Source organism: Capsicum annuum, chromosome 2, assembly GCF_002878395.1.
Source record: "Capsicum annuum cultivar UCD-10X-F1 chromosome 2, UCD10Xv1.1, whole genome shotgun sequence".
Classification (NCBI taxonomy): Eukaryota; Viridiplantae; Streptophyta; class Magnoliopsida; order Solanales; family Solanaceae; genus Capsicum; species Capsicum annuum.
Genome location: NC_061112.1, coordinates 148333464 through 148356602, shown reverse-complemented (window position 1 = coordinate 148356602; position 23139 = coordinate 148333464). Strand labels below are relative to the sequence as shown.

Sequence of the window (23139 nt, the reverse complement as noted above, 5' to 3'; positions counted from 1 at the left end):
CACAAATTGCTTACTTTGCTTCCTGAACAGAACTTGGACACAACTCCGCTGCATGCTTGACGAGCTAGCTAAGACAGCGGGCCCATCTGTTCTTATCCGGGCTCTCAAAGAGTATATATAGACTGAAGACACAAAAGAAGCATCACTAAAGGATAGGCAACCTAGAGTTGCAGAAATACAAATTAGAGAAATTAACAACCTAACAATACAGAAATAAGTAATTACAACAATTTGGGGGGTGAGGGGGAGGCTATAAATTCAACATGAGCATTTAAGAGAGGACTCTTCAGAATGTTTTTGTTCTTCTCACATTTTGAGAGGCCGCGGCCTCTTCACGTACTAAATCCATTAAGCTCAAGACAAGCTGAGTGGTCATTATCCATTGTAACTTTTTCCAGGCTAGCATATTAACTTGGTAAGCACTACACCCTGTCCTTCAGATGACAAGTTATATAGTGCCCTGAGCTGAATGAAGGAAGCCAAGTATAGCAAATTCCAGCTGTTCCCTGGATTCCAATTTTGCTTGCCAAATACCAGAGTCTTACAATAGAAGATTTAATACATGTATCCTCTAGGCAACTTAATCAATATTCTAGGCACAAAGGATCTAAAATATCTGCTAAAAGTAGAGAAAAGAGATAGCAACATCAATGAAGAGTATGACCCCAAAACCAAAATGTAAGAATGCTTGCATGCTCTGCGGAAAAAAGAATGATAAAGAACTAACTTGGTCAACAAGCAGGAAGGGAAAACCATCTCACATTAGCACAAACTTGCGGTACAGTTTGACATTCCTGCTTAAGTATTAAAAAATAGGTAACCTTTTTCTTTTTGATGACTAATATTACTAAATAGGTAATTTCAACCATCCTTATGACCAAATAAAGATGATATTGACAAGTGGAAGGTCTATAAAAAGATTTCTATGCTTACAGAGAAATGTTTTCTCTGTTTATCCATCCAATGCATGAGCTGCATCCTTATTCGTGCCACAGCTTCATACCACAGAGTTAGTGCAGGATCTACGCTTGAAGGGGGCCATTGACCCTTTCCACCGTCTGCAAGAGGTGCTAGGATGTTGGAAAGCATATAGCATAAGGCATGATGAAGTTCGCCTTTTCATTTGTGAGGAGCACGATTCAAAGGGTTAGCTTTAGCCACAAAGGAAGCTGAAGCATTCAGTCCACCCTCTGTCTTCACCTGGAAATAACATATCAATATGATGCTTCTAGGCATCTCTGTCCAGCAAGAAAAAAATGACACATACCCCTAGCTTCAGATACCGCATTCCATTTATAATACTAAGTGCTTCACTGCGAGCAACATTAGTATTTATACGATGGGTATTTTCCATGAAAAAGCGCTCAGTCACTGAACTAAATCTGTTGACAGACAATGGGAAAACATTAACACACATAATAATAAACTAACAACGAGGCTGAAAGTCAGGTCCTCATTGATTAACATGGTTTGTTGCAAAGATTGCAAATTCAATAATGTCTGCGGGGTAAAGATTTATTACACTTGAATGCAAGTAACATGTTATTTTCACGTGAAACATGCATCAGGGTAAAGCATAGAGTTGATTTCACTTTTTCCAGTCACTTTCCACTTTTTATTCTCTCCGTTGAATAGAATTTTCAAATTAAGATGTAAAACTTGTTATGAGTAACTATCAGCAGATCAAGCAATTTGAGGATTGGAATGTGAAATATTGGGTTTCCTTCATTTACCTGATCCTAGATAGAGCACCAAGGAGTTCAGCAACTAGTCAAGACTCAAGAAGATGCCCCCGCAAATCAACCAACGAAGGATACACAAACTGGCTAACACTCCGCAATAGATAAAATTGGTTCAGCATATTAACTTCAAAGTTTATAGTTATTTCATAATTCTAGCATTTGAGTCAAGATTTACTAAATCAAGGTCAATTAGACAATCTTTTTTTTTGTGTGAGATTTGATAATCTCTATTTGCTGTCTAAATAGCCATAGAAATATTTAAACAAAACAAAAGCAATCATGCCAGAGAGATAAATATCAGTATATCCAACATGGAAAGGTTTAGATTACAAATCTATCCCAGTTATCATATTGTAATCCTATAGAAGTCCATTTAAGACCAAAACATTTTTTACAGATGGGAAACGTAATGAAAACAACAGAATTCTTGCTTTATGCCATTCATAACCTCTCAAGAAACAAGGCAATTATTTTGTCGATGGGCGATAAATACCAATACAGAAGAAGTTTGTAAATCGCAATGCTTAGATGTTGTACAAGAACAGGGTCTTGAAAAAAAGATTGTCCTTTGAATATGTTATGGAAGACAAGACCAAAAAAAATTTAAATAAAAATTAAATAAAATATAATAAAACCCAGGAAGAAGAGTGAAAAGCATACTGAAGTTACATTTACAGCTCTAGCAAATAAGGATAAACCACAACAGGATAAATGAACTAAAAGGTGGCTCATAGCATTTGCAAATAACTTATACTACTAGGAGGAGGTTGAGTTTCCATGTAATGCAATTTGGGTTCAAAGTGGGCCAAGGAAGGTGTGGTTTTCACTTTGCTAGCCACTAGAGGGGTGATTTTGATGGCCGAAAATCTTAGAAAGCAGAAGGTTGTGTGTGTTAGTTGGTGCTACATGTGCAAGGAGACAGGCGAGGATGTGAATCATCTCCTTCTACATTGCGGGCTCATTATGTGATTATGGCGGGATATGTTTAGATGGTTTCACACTCCTTGGGCAATGCCAAGAATTGTGAAAGATCTAATGCTCAGTTGGAAGAGCGGGAAAAGGCGAAGACGATGAAGAGCTTGGAACATGGTTCCGATAGCGTTAATGTGGGTAGTTTGGAGAGAGAAATAGAAGAGCTTATAAAGGTGTGTAGTAGAGTTTCTTGCAATTGAGGAGTAGCCTCCGCTCTCTTATTTTGTAGAGTCTTGATCTTTTGGTGTAATCTTTGTAGCTGACCGATTTGGTCATGTTTATGACTGAAAATACCTTTACTTGATCAAAAAAGACTATTATTCTAGGAAAAAAAACAAATAAGAAACTGACTAGTACCGCCAGTTATGAAATAGCTTTACAACCAACCTGCATTTTTTTTATTTTTTTTTTAACTTGCACCGGGTGTCCGAGACTCTTCGAGTCCCGATGACCTGTCTGCATTTATAAGCCAATCGAATACAAAATTATCAAGCTCCACCCAAAGCTTCTCTACAAGTTCAAGGAGGCACATTAAACTCAACTAGCGGTGTATTAGCTTCCTAGAAAAAGGTAGACCTGTTGAATACCGTGAATTTACCTGTGAGCCCTTCTTGTGGACAACATTCCACAAAGCGAATACATGCAGAACAAAAGAGCACTCCACTGCAAGCTGAACCATGGAAGAACTAAATTTTTTGATAAGGATATGAGAAATCTAAGAACCATGGAAGAACTTCCCCAGGAGCTTAAATAAATATACTTAAGTTGCACAAACCATAGAGAACCTAGTCAGATACTTCACAAAACGAACAATTCATGTAAAGTACCTATGATATAACACCACTTTGGTATCATTAGGCATGTCACGATAGTGGCCTAAATGTACATCAGCAATGTCTTATGCTCATTTGTCTGCCAGTTGAGGTAATAATGGCTACTTATTTTAATACTTCAGTTAGAACAGTTTGGGCTTATTTTATTATATTATAAAAACAATGTCTTCCTTTCTTGTTTCTTCCAACTTCCTGCAGCCAACTGCATGAGGTTCTCTCATTTTAAATACATGTATATAAGGCCAACTGTATGACGTCCTCCAGTTTTATCGAGTCCCCAAAGGAAGCCATCTCATGAGGTTCTATACTATGAAAGTTAAGTTTCTCTGAACTGAGAGGATGAGCAAAGCTATTTCACCTGGAAATAGTTTGAGCTGCAGCTCAGATGCAATTTTATCCTACCACATGTGTGATTTTAAAGAAGTACCTCACATAGTTCCATTCTTTTGTTTTTCCATAGATTACGTGAGAAGTCATTTTCAATGAATTTGTTCAATAACCAGAAAGTGGAAGCACAGAGGAACAATCTGATAGCAACTTCCATGCAAACACTGTGAATGAGGGAAGGAGTCACAGACTTCCTTCTCAAAAAGGAGTCACAAAAGAGTTGGTAGATTAACAAACCTTTCTCTGAACTGTTGATGCATCATTTGCACCTTTGGGAGATTCGCTGCAACAAACCATAGTACACCAGATTCAACGACGGAGAGATTCTCTGCTGTAGTATACACATTTATGCAGTGTAATCCCCTCACATTAATAAGGCTTCACTTTTAGATTGATGACATGGCAATTTTCATAAGCAGACATTAAAGTGATGTAATAACCTACACTTTAGAATTTATTAAAAATAATTTCTGTTTCTAATAAGTAGTATTTTATAAGAAAGTGCTGATACCAGAAATAATACAAGACAGGAAAACTGTGTGCAATGGCAGATTTCATCAGAATTCAGATTCTCAGAAATAAGTAAACTACCCGCGATTAAGTGCAAAGTTTGTACACAAAAACAAAGCAAAATTAAATATGTAATGGACCGTGTGAACTCATGTTAACAAGAAAACCGTTCACAATTCATCAGTAGAAAGATATCAATTGGGGGTAGGATGAGCTCATAGTAGATGGTGAACGAAAGACACAATTAAATTTGATGATATTTTTGAAAATCTCCCCTCATATAAAAGAGAAATGGTTGAAAACTAGTTGGAAGAGAACAGATCATATCAAATCTTTAAATTCTAATAATTAATGGATTTGAATTCTTGATAGTTGCGAAAGTAGTATATAATAGTATTGTTAAGTATCCCACATCGTAAAAGGGAAGAGTAATTGGTCTCCTTATATGGACTTGGGCAATCTTCTCCTCATGAGTTAGCTTTTGAGGTTGAGTTAGGCTCAAGATCCATTCTTTACATGGTATCAGAGCCAGACCCATCCCAAATCTTTGTTCACCGATGTTGGGCCTCCATATTATATTGTCCACGCTCCAGTTAATGAGGCCTGAGAGTGCGAGGTGTTAAGTATCCCACATCGAAAAAGGGATGGGTAATTATGTTGGAATGGTGGCAAATATTTTGCTAATTCCCAAAATAAAAAGAATGATTATATAAGGAAGTAAGGAGTAACTAAGAAGTAGTAAATAATTTACCATGGATTATCATGTATGTGAATTCTCATACAGTACATGTGAGGGGACTAAATGAACAATATATAATTATCAAATGGACCTGCTAGCACAACTGTACGAAGGGCGGATTTTCTTTCAACAAAATGAACTTGCATGAATTAAAAGCACATGATGAAAAATACCCTTTAACTTGACACATAAATGAAAAAATGGGCCATGATTAGGACGAATTGTAACTGAAAATGTGCACCTCTCTCTCCATCGTAAAAAGGCCACCAGAAGAGGAACAGGTGAGTGATGTGCAACCATGGCCAACGAAGCCAGTACTTGCTCAAAGGCTGGATTAGATGGCCGGAGGTACCGTCCTTCCTGTACTTCCCAAAGTGAGAAACTTCAGATAAAGTTGCAGAACCCAAGTCAAAAGAAAATTAGTCACAAACACCTAACAAAAAATTATAAAAATAAAGAAAATTAAGCACAAAAAAGATACTTGATTTTGCATCAGAATTTAGTAACAGATAGCACAATCCACAACATAACTAATGAATGTAAAAACACGTAAACAACGAAAAAAGGCCACCCCACCTCATCGTAAGTAGCCTATGCTTGTCATTTTCCATTTCTGGTAATAGAGAACCAATATTAGCAGACCATATGTCTCCTTTCCAAACTTGAGGAGCTCTAAAGGCAGCATATCACGTTTTTTCTCAGAACAAATTTTAAGGCCCTTACAATTATCACTCTCTGGGGCAGGGTTGTGAAAGGCACTTGCCACGTTGCCAATGGCGAGTGGCGAGAGGCGAGGCAATGGGTTGTCGGCTTTCAGGTCTGTGGCGGTGCAACCTTCAAACTTTCTGCACAGAATTACTCAAGGTTGAACTTTAAAATAAGGAACTGCATGAATGATTAAGGAATGGAACTTCAAATATACAATAACTTTAACAATGAATAAGATATTCTTATGAAGGCATGCTTCATAGGAAGAACTCAGAAATCCATCAAACAACAAGCAATGCACAGCATGATGGAACAGGTGCTCATATACTATTCCTAAGAGGAAAAACTACTTGTGAGTAATGGTAGCAAAGAATTACATTTATTACGTTTAGGTTTTTTACATTAAGCTATTTGCAAAATTGTAGGTGGTCTAACATTACACAACTAATTCCACAACAGGGTTGTTTTGGCTTCCCCAAGTATATCCAAAAGTACTCATGAAAGATAAATGACACGCTAAAGCAGGCAGCTTTGAACATTTTCAAGAGTTTCAGATGTCTATATTTCCATAACTTCTTTGCTTTGCTTCCTGAACAGAACTTGGACACAACTCCGCTGCATGTTTGACAAGCTCGCAAGACAGCGGGCCCATCTGTTCTTATCCGGGCTCTCACAGAGTATAGATTGGAGAGCAGCATCAGGGGGTACAGGTTCAGACTCTCGCCTCAGATCAAATGGACACCCCGAATCCCAGTAACAAATCTGGAAGATATCATCCTGCCGAAGCAAAGATCCTTACTAGATATGCGCTTGAATTTCCTAACAAAAAAAAAAAGAGAATGTCAGGATGTATTAAAAGGGAAAGAGAATGCTACCCACCCCATGCTCTTCTAAAACATCAATTATGAATATGGGTTCAGCTTCATCTTTCAAATTACGATCTGATCGCTCATGCAATGAGAATTCCTTTGTATCATTTCTTAAAGCACGAACACGGTGCAATAACTCCAGTGCTGTGTGCCAAATCAGACTATCCACTGAACTAAGGAACATAAGACCAACTGCATCTATCTCAGAAGTTGTTTCTTGAGAGATGGAAAGAAGACCTCCAGAATCCCTCCGTTCTCTGCACACGTTTTGCAGCAGAAGCATCATACTCCACCTTATCATCAGTTACACAAGCTCTCTGAAAATGCATGAGCTCCAGAAGGTGGCCCATCGAAGTCTGAATGAGAAGAGGGAACTCATATGGAAGGCGTAGAATGAAGTTTGACATCTCTCTCATAACTGAAAAGCGATGATGTGGCAGGTACCTCACAATCCAATGAGTACTTGTACCGCTCCTCACGCACACCAGGATCAATACTGACGCCATGTTGAGGTATTATCTCAGTAATTTTATCACTTCGGCCTACTTCTTCAATCAGATATGGTATGCACTTCAGAGCTGAGCGGAATAGATATCCCTGAGATTTCTATTTTGTTACAGCATCTGGCACAAGAAAAGAGTATTGTATATAGAAGCACTAGTTCACACAACGTAGAGGGGCAGTTCAATCTAACAAAACGAAAGATATCTTTTAGGGGATGAATGGAATGTTAATATGGCTAGTTTAATCAGAATCAAACCTCAAAAATGTGGATGAAGAATCAAGATTTAGTATTATGATTTTACATCGTAAACTGGTATAAGGGCAAGAAGCAATTAGCAGAGACAAATGAGTGACATGTGAATGAAAGACTTTAAAGCTGTGAATTTAGACATGAATAACCAAAGTTTAATACGTCAATCATGCAGCATTAAAATACCAGAGTATTACAATAGAAGATTTAATACATGTATCATCTAGGAACCTTAATCGACATTCTAGGCACAAAGGATCTAAAATATCTGCTAAAAGTAGAGGAAGGAGGCAGAAACATCAACGAAGAGTACGACCCCAAAACCAAAATGTAAGAATGCTTGCATGCTGTACTGAGAAAGGAATGATAAAGAAGCCAACTTGGTCAACAAGCAGCAAAGGAAAACCATCTCACATTAAAACAAACTTGAGGTACAGTTTAACAGCAAACAACGAATTTAAAAGATTCCTGCTTAAATATTACTAAATAGGTGATTTTTTTCCTTTACGACTAATATTACTAAACAGGTGATTCGACCATCCTTATGACCAAATAAAGATGATACTGACAAGTGGAAGGTCTATAAAAAGATTTCTATGCTTACAGAGATATGTTTGCTCTGTTTATTCATCCAATGCATGAGCTGTATCCTTAGTCGTGCCACAGCTTCATAATATAGAGTTAGTGCAGGATCTACGCTTGAAAGGGGCCATTGACCCTTTCCACCGTCTGCAAGAGGTGCTAGGATGTTTGATAGCATATTACATAAGGCATGATGAATTTCTCTTTTTCGTTAATGAGGAGCACGATTCAAAGGGTTAAATTTAGCCACAAAGGAAGCTGAAGCGTTCAGTCCACCCTCTGTCTTCACCTGGAAACAACATATCATTATGACGCTTCTATGCATATCTGTCCAGCAAGAAAAAAATGACACATACCCCTAGGCCCTAGCTTCAGATGTGGCATTCCATTTACAATACTAAGTGCTTCACGGCGAGCAACATTAGTATCTATACAACAGGTATTGAGTTCCATGAAAAAGACTCTGTCACTGAACTGAATCTGTTGAAAGACAATGGGAAAACATTAACAAATGTAAATAATAAACTAACGATGAGGCTGAAAGTCACGTCCTCAGTAATTAACACGGTTTGTTGCAAAGACTGCAAATTCTATGATGTCTACCGGTTAAAGATTTATTACACTTGTATAAAAGTAACACGTTATTTTCACGCGAAACACGCATCAGGATAAAGCACAGAGTTCATTTCAATTTTTCCTGTTACTTTCCACTTTTGACTCTCTTCGTTGAATAGAATTTCCAAATTAAGCTGTAAAACTCGGTATGAGTAACTATCAACCGATCAAGTGATTGAGTTTGAAGATTGGACGACGAAAAATTGGGTTTCCTTCATTTACCTGATCCTAGATAGAGCATCAAGGAGTTCAGCAACTAAGTCAAGAAGAAGGCTCTGCATTTCAACCAACAAAGGATACTCAACCTGGCTAACAATTCTGCAGCAGAAAAAATTGGTTCAGCATATTTACTTCAAAGTTTATAGTTATTTCATAGTTATAGCATTTGTGTCAAGATTTACTAAATCAAGGTCAACTAGACAATCTTTCTTGTCTGTGAGATTAGATAATCTCTCTTGGCTGTCTAAATAGCCATAGAAACAAATAAATATTTAAACAAAACAAAAGCAGTTTTCTTAGGTGCAAAATAAAAGCAATCATGCCAGAGAGATAAGGAGTACTCAAGAGATAAATATTGGTACGTCCGAGATGGAAAGGTTTGGATTACAATTTTGTCCTAGCTCGGCACCTGGCTTATTACCCCAAGGGTCCTAAAGTTCCTCCACCGATCATATTGTAATCCTACAGAAGTCCATTTAAGACCAAAACATTTTTTACAGATGGGGAAGGTAATGAATACAACAGAATTACTGCGCTTTACCATTCATACCCTCTCAAGAAACAAGGGAATTATTTTGTCGATGGGTGATACAGAAGAAGTTCGTAAATCACGTTGCTTGGCTGTTGCACAAGAACAAGGTCTTGAAAAAAAAAAATATTGTCCTTTGAATATGTTACGGCAGACAAGACCCAAAAAATTTAAATAAACAAAATAAAATAATACCCAAGAAGAGGAATGAAAAGCATACTAAAGTTACATTTACGGATCTAGCAAATAAGGATAAACCACGACTAGTACCACCAGTTATGAAATAGCTTTATAACCTACCTGTCTGCATTTATAAGCCAATCGAATACAAAATTCTCAAGTCCCATCCAAGGCTTCTCTGCAGTTCAAGGAGGCATATTAAACTCAACTAGCAGTGGATTAGCTTCCTATCGAAAGATAGACCTGTCGAATACCATGAATCTACCTGTGAGCCCTTCTTGTGGACATTCCACAAAGCGAATACATGCAGAACAAAAGATGCACTCCACTGCAAGCTTTAACCATGGAAGAACTTACTTTATTTGATAAGGATATGAGAAACCCAAGAACCATGGAAGAACTTCCCCAGGAGCTTGAACAAATTTACTTAGGTTGCAAAACCATACAGAGCCTACTCAGATACTTCACAAATGGAAAACATGCATGTAAAGTACCTATGAGATAATACCACTTTGGTATCATTAGGCACGAAATGAATTGTGGGCTAAATGTACATCAACAATGCCACAAATTCACAACACAGCTGGTGGAGTCACCCAAGTAAAGATCACCTTGTTTCAGCATCTGGAATACCAAGATGCTCTTAAAAGTACCTAATCTACAACTCTTAAAGGGATATTGATATCTTTTTGGGGGAGGGCTCCCGTAGATTCAACAGTTTTTCATGTTATTGCATCCTAAACAGTAACTAATGGAAACTCTTCAATCATGGTTCCTCTTCTCAATATCTATTGAGTAAGAACAATTTAAATGCATAAAGCATATGTAGATACCTTTTGATCCCATGTACTTCAGAAAGTTTTCTATTTGTCTCTATAATTTCTCTCTGACATCGCCCCATCAGGTGGTGGTTCTTTTCTTAGCGGCAAGCTAATCACTTCTTCTCCCCTTAGTCTCGGCGCTTGCTCCCTTGGTCATCTCATAAGCATGTCAAGAGATTATGTAATCCAGTTGTCAGAATGCAGTGGAAAATCTTTTACGTGTTGCTTTTTTCCCCCCCAAATCAAGAATGCGTTGAATGTGTTAGGCAACCGGTATGAAGAATGCCTTAAGCTGTAATTGGACATTTTTCATCACATTGTGAAATAAGTTTTTTTTTATTGTACACTTACTATATTTCTCACTTCTTCATACATTAGCCGTGTATGACTTCCACATTATATAGAACAAAGAAATGCTATTAAAAAAGACTGTATTGCATATTGTGCACTAGAAAAGAAAAGTTAGGTTGCACAATGTTAGTTTAAATATGTTACTTCAGTTAGTTACTCCGTCAATCATATATGTTTGACCACACATCTTATTAAAGATAAACTTAACAATCCGTCAACATTTTTTTAATGTAAAAGATAAAGGAATTCAATAATTATTGTGCACATAATACAAAAATATAATGTTATATATAAGACTTAATATTTGGATAAAATGACTTCACTTATACTATTTAAAGTACCCTCACTCCACCTACAATGATAACTACAAAAGATCAAAACTCATGTTACTTTGGTAGACAATTTCCTTTAATCAAGGATGAAAATAGCATAATTATATTAATTAATATAGGATAATATGTCTACAAGAATCATGATCCTGTAAATATTCAAATAATACCTAGGCATAAAAAGTAAATTAAAGTCTCTCAAAAAACTTATATATATATATATCATAATATCATTATCTTAAATCATATTCTTACTGTCTTAGTTTATCCAATATCGATAAAATATCGATATTTCAAATTGACTAGAGAGCAGGAAAGAAGGAAACAAGAGGAGCACATTGACAAATCAACGAAAGACAAAGCGCCGGAGTCGTCCAAGTTTTGTGGAAACTCTCGCTTTTACATACGCCTGTCCTTAGCCAGCCAAATATGTACTACTAGTTAGGGCTATGCTTGCTTTTACACTAATGCTAACGTCTCTAGTAAACGCGTGCATTTGCTTTTCTCCATTATTCCCCCTTCTGTTGTGTACCCAAAGCACACCCTTTTACGGTTTCTTTCTCATATTATGAAGGCCTTCTTTGTTTTAGTTAATGGAAGCTCAATTTCAGCTCTTCTTTAGGTATTCCCTTTTTCATCCTGATTTTTTTTTTATTTTCAGTTACATGTATTCTTGATGTTTATTTATGGGGTTTAAGGGAGAAAGTTCCTTGCTTTCGTGTGTGTTTACTAGGTGAGTGAAATGGGATTTTGATTGTGAATGAAAAGAACAATGAGGAATGATTATTATTGTAGTCTGTAAGGGTAAGTAGAAGTGTTTTGAATCTTTGTTTCCACTAGATTTCAGAGTATTTTCCACATGGTTTCCACAATGGGTATATTTTTGCCACCCCTTGAGTTGGAGGGACAAGGTTTTGTTTATATGTGCTAATGTGATCGATCTACTGCAAAGCCAAACGAGGGGGTGGTCTTACACTGTTAAAATGCCATCAAAATAAGTTAGATTCTCAACACCGATCAATGTATCTGACGCAAAGCTGAATGGAGGAGGAGTGGGCCGGGATAATGCTTCAGGGGCCATGGTTTAGTTTCCGTGAAAAATCATTCTGCTGTTAATCAATTAATACCGAATGTAATATCAGCGAATTGTTCAATCTACTAGGAGTTTTACCTAGGAAAAGAGTAACAATAAAAGCAACTACATTGTTTGATCACTGCCAAAATGGGTAGGTTTGTGTACAGTTTTGTATGTTTCTCCGGGGGAGGGTACCACAATTGCTAAATTCAATTGACCATGTAGAATCTTCTTGCTCGAACATTTACAAAGTTTGCCTTATCAAAAGAATTTTTTTCTTCCTACTGGCAATGTGAACAATGTACCTGCAGGGGGATGGGGGGTGTAGTGACCTGCTGATGCTTGGTGCTCAATGCTCATTACTTACCAAATTTAGATGACAACATGTAATATTTCTTACTTACGCCAGTATGAACAATATTATCAAGAACCATGTGTTCTTCCAAGTTTAATCTTTTCTTACTTCAACATTGTACACTATTCACTTCTGAACGGATATTTACCTTTTTATGACAGATAAGCTTCATCGCAGTTTTGCAACATGGTCAAGTCTCTTACTTTTGGAAAAAGACTGAAGAATGGTTCATAAAGCTGATTTAGTTATTATTGGAATCCGTATCGGTGTGGCTTTTGGAATTCTCATTGCATCACTTGTGTTTTTTGGAATTCTCCGGAGCTCGACGTCAGTCACCGGATTTCTGGTATTGGTGGTACTCATTGTTTTTTGAGTTCATTGCATCTATTTCTTTTTAAAGAAAACTCTTTCACGCTTGATATTCTTGATCATGGAGTCTGACAAGAAATTGAGTAAATTTTATGAGAAATGGAAGCAAGTTGTGTGGTTTATTCAGAGAGCAACTGTTGTTAAAGAGGGTGATCATGTTAGGATTGATAGGATTGGTGGGGGAAGTGGGTTTTCGGTTTCTAAAGACGGACTAGTTTTCACTTGTTATCATGTAATACATGGTGCGAATTTTATCTTTGGACACATGATTAAAGATGAAGAAGCTGAACCCGTTGTCCTTGACCTAGTAGTTTCTAAACCTGATTACGATATTGCAGTTTTGAAAGTGAGAACGAAAGTGGGAACTGAGACAGTAAGTTATAAATATGCTAAACTTTCAAAAGTACCCTTCAAAGTTGGGCAAACTACATTGTGCGTAGGGAATCCCTCTGCCTTACTGGGAACATTCCATTTTGGTAGAATAGGATTTCCCTGTAACAATGTGACTCTACCTGAAGGTCCTATGGAGTATAATCCCACTAGTTTATCAGTCACACCGAAGTATCCTGTCCATGCCGATCTTCGTTTCGACAAAACTGAAGAAACTGACATACACCCCGATCTTCCAACCATACCAATTAACAACTTAATTACTGCACCCGGATGTTCTGGCGCCCCCATCTTTGATCTTAAAGGAAATGTTATAGGAATGCTAAGCAGTGTTTCTAGGTCTAGTTCTACGGCTATTCATGTTGTTGCTTTAGCGGTTGTTCTCAGACATTATTTAGGACCAAGGAAATTTGTTCTCAGACGTGATTTAGAACCAAGGAAACAAAGACATCAATGTTTTCTTCAGGTGCAACACTATTACTACTCTCTATTTGGTTGACCTTTTGGTTTATTATTAGTGAAGTTTTATTACCTGATAAAATTGACATGGTGATTTTTTCTGTAGATGCATAATTTCAGGAAATTTTTGGCCTTTAAACGTAAACGTAAGTTATGCCCTTACATCATTATTTTTTGGTATCTTGTGAATAATTAGGGTTCTAGTAATTAATTTCTTTTTTCAGATATATATTTTTTATTTGATCAAGTAAAATAAGTTTTCACTGGATCAAACATCCAGAAGAAAGAAATAATTTGTAACATGCATAGGTTCTGAAAGTTTGCTACATCATTGACTGGGTATAGAACTGATTTATGGAGGTTTATGTGAACCCGGAGATAGTGTGAACTGTCAAAAATAGTGAGCAGTAGCTTAAGGTATCTGAATTGCCTGCTTTCAGCTTCACAGAATACCAATGTGTCATCCAAAAAAAAAAAGTGGTGTGTCGCTGTAATTGCCTCCCCTGCCCTAGCTCCTACACTGAACCCCTCTATCCATTGATGTCTACCTGCCCAAGCAGCTGCAGCTGCTGACCAATAGAACTTTGTCTGTAAGGTCTGACCTTGAAAAGAGACATACGGTCGCCTTGTCTCAAAACCGTCTGTGTTGGGAAGAATCCACAGGCTCACATTCACTAGTATCAAATACCTCATTGTTGACACACAAAGTATTCTCACCTATTTTTACAATTCAAGACACTTTAGGCAGGGTACTCTCTGCTAACTTTGGGACCTTGCGGTCATACTCCTTTCTTTGGCTATATTATGTTTTTTCTTTACTCTTTGTTTTTAAATATATGATTACAGAATTCTCTTCTTTTGTTTGTTTACTGCCCAGGATTTATTGTTGAATTGGTTGAGTGATGAACTGAGATCATGTTTGCAACTGCTTGACTTATGAACTGAGATCATGCTTGCAACTGCTTGACTTATGAACTGAGATCATGTGTGTGACTGCTTGACTGATGAACTGAGATTAGGTTTGTAACTGCTTGACTTATGAACTGAGATCAGGTTTGTAACTGCTTGACTTATGAACTGAGATCATGTTTGTAACTTATATTGATGTATATAACCATTAAGTGCGTTCGTACGTGTTGGGTTACTAGTTGGCGCTCTGAATTTTAGTGCGATCTGCTAATTTTTATAATTGTGCAATTTGCAGGTAGAAGATGAAGTTATAAAAGCTGATAATGATCCTTGAAGTTATTTTCTTTGTAATTCTGATTCAGATATTGTTGATTGCTTATTGAACTAGTTTAGGCAAGCCTCAGATCATCATCCCTTTTTGTATGTTTATTCTAGCTTGGCTAGATAACCCATGATAATTCTTAGGCTATAAGTTCTTTTTTTTTTTTTTTTTTTTTTTGGTAATTCTGATTCAGATATTGTTGATCGCTTACTGAACTATTTGATCCTAGTGTAGGCAAACCTCAGATCATCCCTTTTTGTAAGTTTACTTTTGCTTGGTGAGATAACCCGTGATAATTTTTAGGCTAGAGGTTTTATTGTAATTCTGATTCAGCTATAGCTATTGTTGATGGCTGCTTACTGAACAATTTGATCCTAGTCTAAGCAAGCTTCAAGTCATCCCTTTTTGCAAGTTTATATGATATTTTTAGGGTTGCGTTTTATTTGTTTGATTTCCCCCATTATATGGTTACATAATTCAAAGAGTTTGGTTTCATGCCAGATTGATTTCTTACCTTTCATATTTCTCGTGGTCAAAAATCAAAACAGATCCATTTTGATAGCTTTTGGGTGGACGAAGATGGTAAAATGTATTAAGAAGGTGAAGTACTTCGTTTGCTCCCGTTTGGCAACAAATTCCAATATGCTTGTGGTAAAACAATCTGTCATATGTATTGCTTATCATCAACATGGATTCTTGAAAACCAAGGAACTAGTATTAAAGTTTAGCTGCTGCTTGAATTATAACTAACAAGCATTCTCTTTTTAATGCTGGTTCAGCTTGAAACAAATTCCAATATGGTAAAATGCGCATGGTTCAGCTTCTCTTTCATTAGTGCTGGCCATGTTTCTCAACTCATCCTGCTGATGTTCTATCCTACTTGCCATTCTTGATCGGTCATATCCAGTAAAAAACGTGGTATCTTCTTTGACAAGGCGCTTCTGTCTTGTTTTCAATATTGCATGTGAAATTTCGTCCATGGAAGTACGCTTCCTAGGTGTTCTGTGTACGCATTTATGTGCAATTGCAGCAAGACTCCTCACTTGCTCTAGACTGCATGTCCCAACAAGCCCCATCTGAGCTCATAGCCGCCTTTGTATATAAGAGAATTTAGAATTTGCAGGAAAAAAAAAGAAGTGCATGTGTTGGAATGATCTGGGAACTTACAGGATTTACATATTCCATTAAGTTGTGATGTGGATAAATAGCGGTACGGTGTTAGTTCAAAAAGGATAATGTCAAAGCTATATATGTTACTCTTTGTTATAAACTTGCTTGTGGATACATACATTTAATCTATGTAGCCATATGTATTCTTAAGGCCCCAAGTTCATAAACCTCAAGGTCAGCGTCCAGCGACCTAGTTATAAGGAAGAGGTAAATACTTGGAGAGGCAATTATATCAGCTTATATGCAACTTATTATAGTGACAACAATGTCCCTAAACTTGAGTCGTCTTTAATTTTCTAACTAATTTGATAATGCATGCGTTCCACTGACCTTAGTTCTCGTAGAATGATATTGGCAAACTTCAAATCACAGTGTATCACAGGTGAACTGCCTGTTGGAAGAAGTGTGAACCAAGAATAAGTAATGAGTCTTGTGGCCACAGCAAATAGAAGTAAATTGGTCACTCAGCCTACCCCAGCATGGAGATACTCTAGGGCTAATGAATACTTTTGCATCAACTCATTTCAACTAAGACCACTTATGGATTAAAAATAAAACAGAATAACTGGAATTTCCACTCTCCAAGAAGATCAGAATTATAGAATTGAAAATATCCCATTACATACATCTTCAACAATGACCCCTTCTAGGACGTCTGGGAACTTCTGAATGATACTCTCCAAAACATCTAGGGGAGCTGCATAAAGGTTCGTTACTTCCATCCCAAACCAAAGTTGTTGTGTTTGCCTGTCATATAACATTAACTTAAGATTAGTATCAGGTATGTGTGATCACATTTTCTACAAGGCCTAAACTCATAAGCATTTTTTCGTTACACCTGACATGTACAAACAAATTATCAAATATCACAAATTTAACAACATCCAAACGTTAACCGATGGTTCTAACCCATAACTTAGCACCTGAAAAAAACGAGTTGATTTCAAAGGGACCTCTAGAATTTTTAAGGACAGAGGAGAGTGTAATTTGTCTCAGTTTTTTTTTTTTTTAATTTTGGAGCAAAACCGCAGATGTACAACACACACAAGATGTAGAGGCCATGCTTGATTTTATTACCTCTCCTTTTTGTAGCAACGTCACTATCTTTGGTGCAGTTAAGACTGCCGGCAGATGTACACCAATTTCATCAACTTTTGCCCGTGCTCTTTTCTTACCTGACAGCCTCTGTCTAGCCTACCAAGTTAAGACTTCTAATGGACTGGACAGCCACTGCCCAATGCCATCATAGCAAACAGTAACACAAGTGCAAGTTTTTCCACCTTTAGGAACCAGCAATAGAAGATATATAGTTTGATCAAAAGGCTAAAGTTCTTACGATAAGGCCATCTAAAGTTTATGTAATATCAGATATATCTAATTAACTTGTTCATAAATGAAGTGAGGTAAACTAAAACCCAGATAAATTGAAGTTGCAAGTAGCCTAAACCTTGAGAACAAGGCAAATTGCATGTAAAGCATCACCATCAGACTCACTAAAAAGCATAGAACTATCGAAAGAAAACACTTCTCTGGGTACAACTGAAGTATCAATAAACCAAAACTACAACTGATCACCATCGATAAGTATCACTTGCACCACTAAAGTTAAGACCTGATACAGGGAAAATGACCCTAACTTGAGCCACAACTCCATCAGCATAGAGGTACTAAAGTACCACCAAAATCTGCCAAACACCTTACTTATTGAACAACAATGGCTCGTAAAGACAATACAAAGACAGGAAAAGAGCCCAGGCACAAATAAGTGGAATATAAAATATAGAGCATACTTCTAACTTTTGCATGTATAAAATATAGTATGATTATGTGTAATTGCAATGGCCTCATATTTCCTGAATTCCACAACATATATTCACTGCAGATGCCATTTTGCCAGGTCCAATGCATCAAGTATCCCAGAGACCACTACCATGTGACCTAAAACAAGTCCTTTTTATTACCACCTAAAATTTCAATTATATAAAACAATCAATTACGTTGACATTTTAGGATGCAAACTCAGTAAAACCTGTCAAGGTACTGCTTTATTGTTTTCTCTTCTTAAAGGGTATTGTCCAATACCACATCTGACAAAAGTATATAACTTAGACAACGTACAATCATAGAAAAGCACATATAAAAGCTAAGTGTATATACAAGTTGAAAATAAATTCTAGGATAGAATGTGTTCAATGCAAGAAGTCTTATAAAAAAAAACTCCATATCATACAATTTGAGAAACCGCATGTTTTTAAGAAAATATTAAAGAGATAGCATAATACTAGCAAATGCACAAAGAAAAACAGCCCCAACACATATCAAGCATCCTACAATTGCAAACTAGGCAAAGCTTCAGAGCGTACCCATGTTTCTCGTAATGCTCCCACCATATGGAAGCTATATTGATCGGCAGGAATGCAGTAGTAGTGCTATTAATCTCTAAGCTGATACCAATGACTTCTCCAGAGCAGCTGATAAGTGGGCCCCCGATACCGCACTACAACAAAGAAGAGACGAGAAAGCCTGAAAACTTGTTCTTTACCATCTTTCTACTAAAAACATAACATACAATGGATAAAAATAAAATATAAATATCATTGATATTGACTAAAAACATATAAAAGAGCAAATGAACAAAGTCATCACCTACCAAAGTAAAAGATAAGTGTGAGAGCGAATTACCTGAGTAATTCTGCAAGACGTCATAAAAAGCTCTTTGCATGGGTGGAGGCAATGCACGAAGTGGTTAATGCTAGAAAAATGAACAAAAAGAAAGAAAGTGTCTCAGTGACCTACATGACAATCAAATATACATTTATGCACGTGTTTAAAAATTACACATTATGCTGGCAAAAAACAATTTACTTACGTAAACGGAAGAACACATTTATACCACCTTCAACCGAAACATAACAACAACAACAACAACAACAACAACAAACCCAGTGTATTCCCACCTAGTGGGGTCTGGGGGGTAAGATGTACGCAGTCCATACCTCTACCTCTGATGAAGTAGAAAGGCTGTTTCCGATAAACCCTCGGCTCAAGGCACGAGATACCACACAAACACATAGTAAAACAACGAAGCAGATAACATAAATACGGCACCCATAAGTAATATAAAACAGAGGAAAGCAGAAGAAAGCACACAGATTCGTAGTAAAACATGGAACACGGAATCATAACAGGAATAAAACCCCCACCAAGTAATTCCCTACACTAGCGACCCAAACTGGCCCTAATCCTCTGCCGAAATTCGCGCCCTCCAGACCTTCCTATCTAGGGTCATGTCCTCGGTGAGCTGTAACTGTTCCATGTCCCGCCTAATCACCTCACCCCAATACTTCTTCGGCCTACCCCTACCCCGCCTAAAACCATCCAACGCTAGCCTCTCACACCTACGGACCGGGGCATCCATGCCCCTCCTCTTCACGTGTCCGAACCATCTCAATCGTGCTTCCCGCATCTTGCACTCCACTGAAGTCACACCAACCTTCTCCCGGATAGTCTCATTCCGAACTCTATCCCCTCTAGTCAGTCCGCACATCCAGCGCAACATCCGCATTTCTGCCACCTTCATTTTTTGGATGTGGGAGTTCTTAACTGGCCAACACTCCGCTCCATACAACAAGGTCGGACGGACTACCACCCTGTAGAATTTGCCTTTAAGCTTGGGCGGCACCTTCTTATCACACAGCACCCCCGACGCGAGTTTCCACTTCATTCATCCCGCCCCAATACGGTGCGAGACATCCTCGTCGATCTCACCGTTACTCTGGATCACGGACCCAAGATACTTGAACTTATCCCTCTTACATACCTCCTGTGCTTCCAGCTTCACTACTACCTCATTCTCCCCCCTCACGTCATTAAACTTGCATTCCACATACTCTGTCTTGCTTCTGCTCACCCTGAACCCTTTAGACTCAAGAATTTGCCTCCACACCTCTAATTTGTCATTCACACCCCCTCGAGTCTCATCTATCAGAACTACATCGTCTGCAAAAAGCATACACCACGGCACCTCCCCTTGAATGCGCCGCGTCAACACATCCATCACCAACGCAAACAAAAAGGGACTAAGAGTAGATCCCTGATGCAATCCTGTCAGGACAGTGAAATGCTCTGAGTCCCCTCCCGCCGTCCTCACCTGGGTTTTCGCTCCATCATACATATCCTTAATTACTCTGGTATATACCAGCGGTACTCCACTCACCTCCAAGCATCTCCAAAGCACCTCCCTGGGGACTTTGTCGTATGCCTTCTCCAGGTCGATAAACACCATGTGTAGATCCTTCTTCCTCTTCCTATACTGCTCCACCAACCTCCGCACCAGGTGGATTGCCTCCGTCGTCGAGCGGCCGGGCATAAATCCGAACTGGTTTTCCGAAATAGACACTATCCGTCTCAACCTCACCTCGACTACTCTCTCCCAGATCTTCATAGAGTGACTCAATAACTTAATCCCCCTATAGTTATTGCAACTCTGAATGTCCCCCTTATTCTTATAGAGAGGGACCATGGTACTCCACCTCCACGCCTCGGGCATCTTTGCCGTCCTGAAGATTTCATTAAACAATCCAGTCAACCACCTTACACCAGCCTCTCCAACGAACTTCCAAAACTCCACCGGTATCTCATCCGGCCCCATCGCCCTACCCCTTCGCATCCTGCGGACAGACTGTCTAACCTCTTCTACCTTAAAACGTCTGCAATAGCTAAAATCCCGACACTCCTCTGAGTGCTCCAGTTCCCCTAACACAATAGCTCTATCCCCTTCGTCATTCAAGAGCCTATGAAAATACGACTGCCATCTCTTCTTAATGTGGCCGTCCTCCACCAGCACTCTACCGTCCTCCCCCTTAATGCACCTCACCTGATCGAGGTCACGACACTTCCTCTCCCTAGCCTTAGCGAGTCTAAACAACTTTTTCTCCCCTCCTTTCTCCTGTAACCCTGCATACAAGCTCTCAAAAGCGGCCGTCTTAGCTGCCGTGACTGCTGACTTCGCCTCCTTCCTCGCTAGCTTGTACTCTTTCCTGTTTACCCGCTTCTCCTCTTCGTCCTTACTTTCCACCAACTTAGCATACGCCCCTTTCTTGGTCCCCACTTTCTTCTCCACCTCTTCATTCCACCACCAATCCCCCCGATGGTGCCCGGCCCGGCCCCTAGAAACACCCAACACCTCACTTGCATTCTCCCTGATGCACCTTGCCGCCCTGTCCCACATACTATCCACGTCCCCCCTACACTCCCACACCCCCATTCCCGCCAACCTCTCCCCTATCTCCCACGCATTCACTGGCGTCAGGCCGCCCTACTTAATTCTCGGTCTACACTCCTTAGTCCTCCTCTTTCTATTCTTCTTTATACCCAAATCCATAACCAAGAGCCTATGCTGGGTCGAAAGATTCTCACTCGGGATGACTTTACAGTCCTTACACAACGCCCTATCCCCTTTCCTAAGCAACAAAAAGTCAATCTGAGTCCTGGCTACCGCGCTTCGAAAGGTGATCAGGTGCTCGTCCTTCTTTGGGAAGCCCGAGTTCACCACCACCAGCCCAAAGGCCCTCGCAAACTCCAGTAGGGTCGCCCCCTCTTCATTTCTCTCCCCAAAACCAAAACCACCATGCACGTCACCAAAGCCTCCCGGTAGCGCCCCGATGTGCCCGTTGAAATCCCCTGCTACAACAATCTTCTCCGAACTAGGCACGCCTCTCACCACCTCCTCCAAAGCCTCCCAAAACCGCATCTTCTCCTCCCCCTCCGATCCCACTTGCGGCGCATAAGCACTACACACGTTCAGGGTAAACCCCCGAACGACCAACTTAATAGTCACAACCTATCGTTGATCCTCTTCACCTCCACTACCTGACCTCTAATCTCTTCATCTACTAAGATGCCAACTCCATTCCTACGCCTGTCGCTCCTAGAGTACCACAGCTTGTAACCATCCACATCCCTAGTCTTGGACCCTACCCACTTGGTCTCTTGGACACACGCAATGTTGATCCTCCTCTTCCTAAGAATCTTCACAAGCTCTATGGACTTACCTTGAAGGGTCCCTATATTCCAAGACCCAACCCTCAGCCTACCGTCACGCCCTCCACTACCCCCCCCGCGGCCAAACCTTGGCCCCCCTCCCACTCCCGCCCTCTCCTCATCCCCCGCCCCCACCACGGCCCCACTCCCCAACCCCCTCGGACATGAGCCTATCCACCCATTACCGCCCACAGCCACAACTACACGAAAGTATAGGAAAATATACAGATATACACAGTGGTAGTATCAAAGCAGCAGCAAGGAAATACAAGGCTCACACAAATTCAAAGGAATACTCCCGAAACAAAACTAAACTCAATTAGGGGGCAAACACCACCAGACTCAACACCCACCGCCCCAAATACAGGTTCCCAGCCAATACCCAATCCCAAGCAGTGGAAGAAACGACCACAGCAACAGCAACAACAGACAACAGACAATATCCACAAATTCCACGCAAGTCAAGGTACCGGGGCTACTACTAGCATAATACTAAATAAAATGGAATATGAAATAATGAAATAATGAAATAAAATGGAATATGAAATAATGAAATAATGAAATAAAATGGAATATGAAATAACGAAAATAATAAAGGTTAGAAGTCACCGGATTCCGCTTGGAGCTGCGGCTGCTGGAGACGGAGCGGCGGGTGGCGGCTGGAGACCGGGCGGCGGCTGGCTGGCTGAAGGCCGAGGTGGGGGGAGGGCTGGTGTGCCCCGCTGGGGGGGGTTACGGACAGGACAGGTAAGGGGGAGTGGTGGGGGGGTATGCACAGCGGGGAGTTTCTTCCTTATCAATAATATAACTAGTTTAACATGACTTCGTATGAAGAAGCCAATATGCAAGTGGGTGCATTCAATATCCCCAGTCAAATCAAAATGGCCAAGAAATGAAGAATGTGTTAC

General features: G+C 39.3%; 2 protein-coding genes and 1 long non-coding RNA gene across 9 annotated transcripts; 1 reads left to right on the top strand and 2 right to left on the bottom strand.

Annotated features, from left to right (window-relative positions):
* Positions 1-14: 14 nt before the first annotated feature.
* Positions 15-10847, bottom strand: LOC107860410. Of its 5 annotated transcripts, none has more exons than XR_001671536.2 (10): positions 9905-10847; positions 9760-9817; positions 8934-9029; positions 8453-8576; positions 8119-8385; positions 7205-7383; positions 5760-7116; positions 1734-5543; positions 1268-1382; positions 21-1200 (listed from the first exon to the last, which is right to left on the bottom strand). It is a non-coding gene; the product is annotated as an uncharacterized LOC107860410 (long non-coding RNA). The 5 variants fall into 5 exon arrangements; XR_007052556.1 differs by having other exon boundaries at positions 1734-3224; positions 3313-3384; positions 4172-5543; positions 5760-7383; positions 9760-10843; XR_007052555.1 differs by having other exon boundaries at positions 15-122; positions 934-1200; positions 5760-7383; positions 9760-10846.
* Positions 10848-11380: 533 nt separating this feature from the next.
* LOC107860402 (putative serine protease HtrA) lies at positions 11381-15417 on the top strand. Of its 3 annotated transcripts, none has more exons than XR_001671525.2 (5): positions 11381-11762; positions 12732-13795; positions 13895-13934; positions 14666-14841; positions 14993-15417. XR_001671525.2 is itself a non-coding variant. In XM_016705743.2 (4 exons), exons 2-4 carry the CDS (start codon positions 13001-13003, stop codon positions 14689-14691), a joined length of 861 nt encoding a protein of 286 aa, XP_016561229.1. In that variant the 5' UTR covers positions 11381-11762; positions 12732-13000; the 3' UTR covers positions 14692-15338. The 3 variants fall into 3 exon arrangements, 1 of the variants encoding a protein (XP_016561229.1); XR_001671526.2 differs by having other exon boundaries at positions 14666-14807; positions 14993-15338; XM_016705743.2 differs by having other exon boundaries at positions 14666-15338.
* Positions 15418-15712: 295 nt separating this feature from the next.
* LOC124896105 (calcium/calmodulin-regulated receptor-like kinase 2) lies at positions 15713-23139 on the bottom strand. Its single transcript, XM_047407449.1, has 4 exons — positions 22841-23139; positions 18872-18941; positions 18553-18686; positions 15713-16072 (listed from the first exon to the last, which is right to left on the bottom strand). The coding sequence occupies exons 2-4, from the start codon at positions 18893-18895 to the stop codon at positions 15784-15786; spliced, it is 447 nt and encodes a 148-aa protein (XP_047263405.1). The 5' UTR covers positions 18896-18941; positions 22841-23139; the 3' UTR covers positions 15713-15783.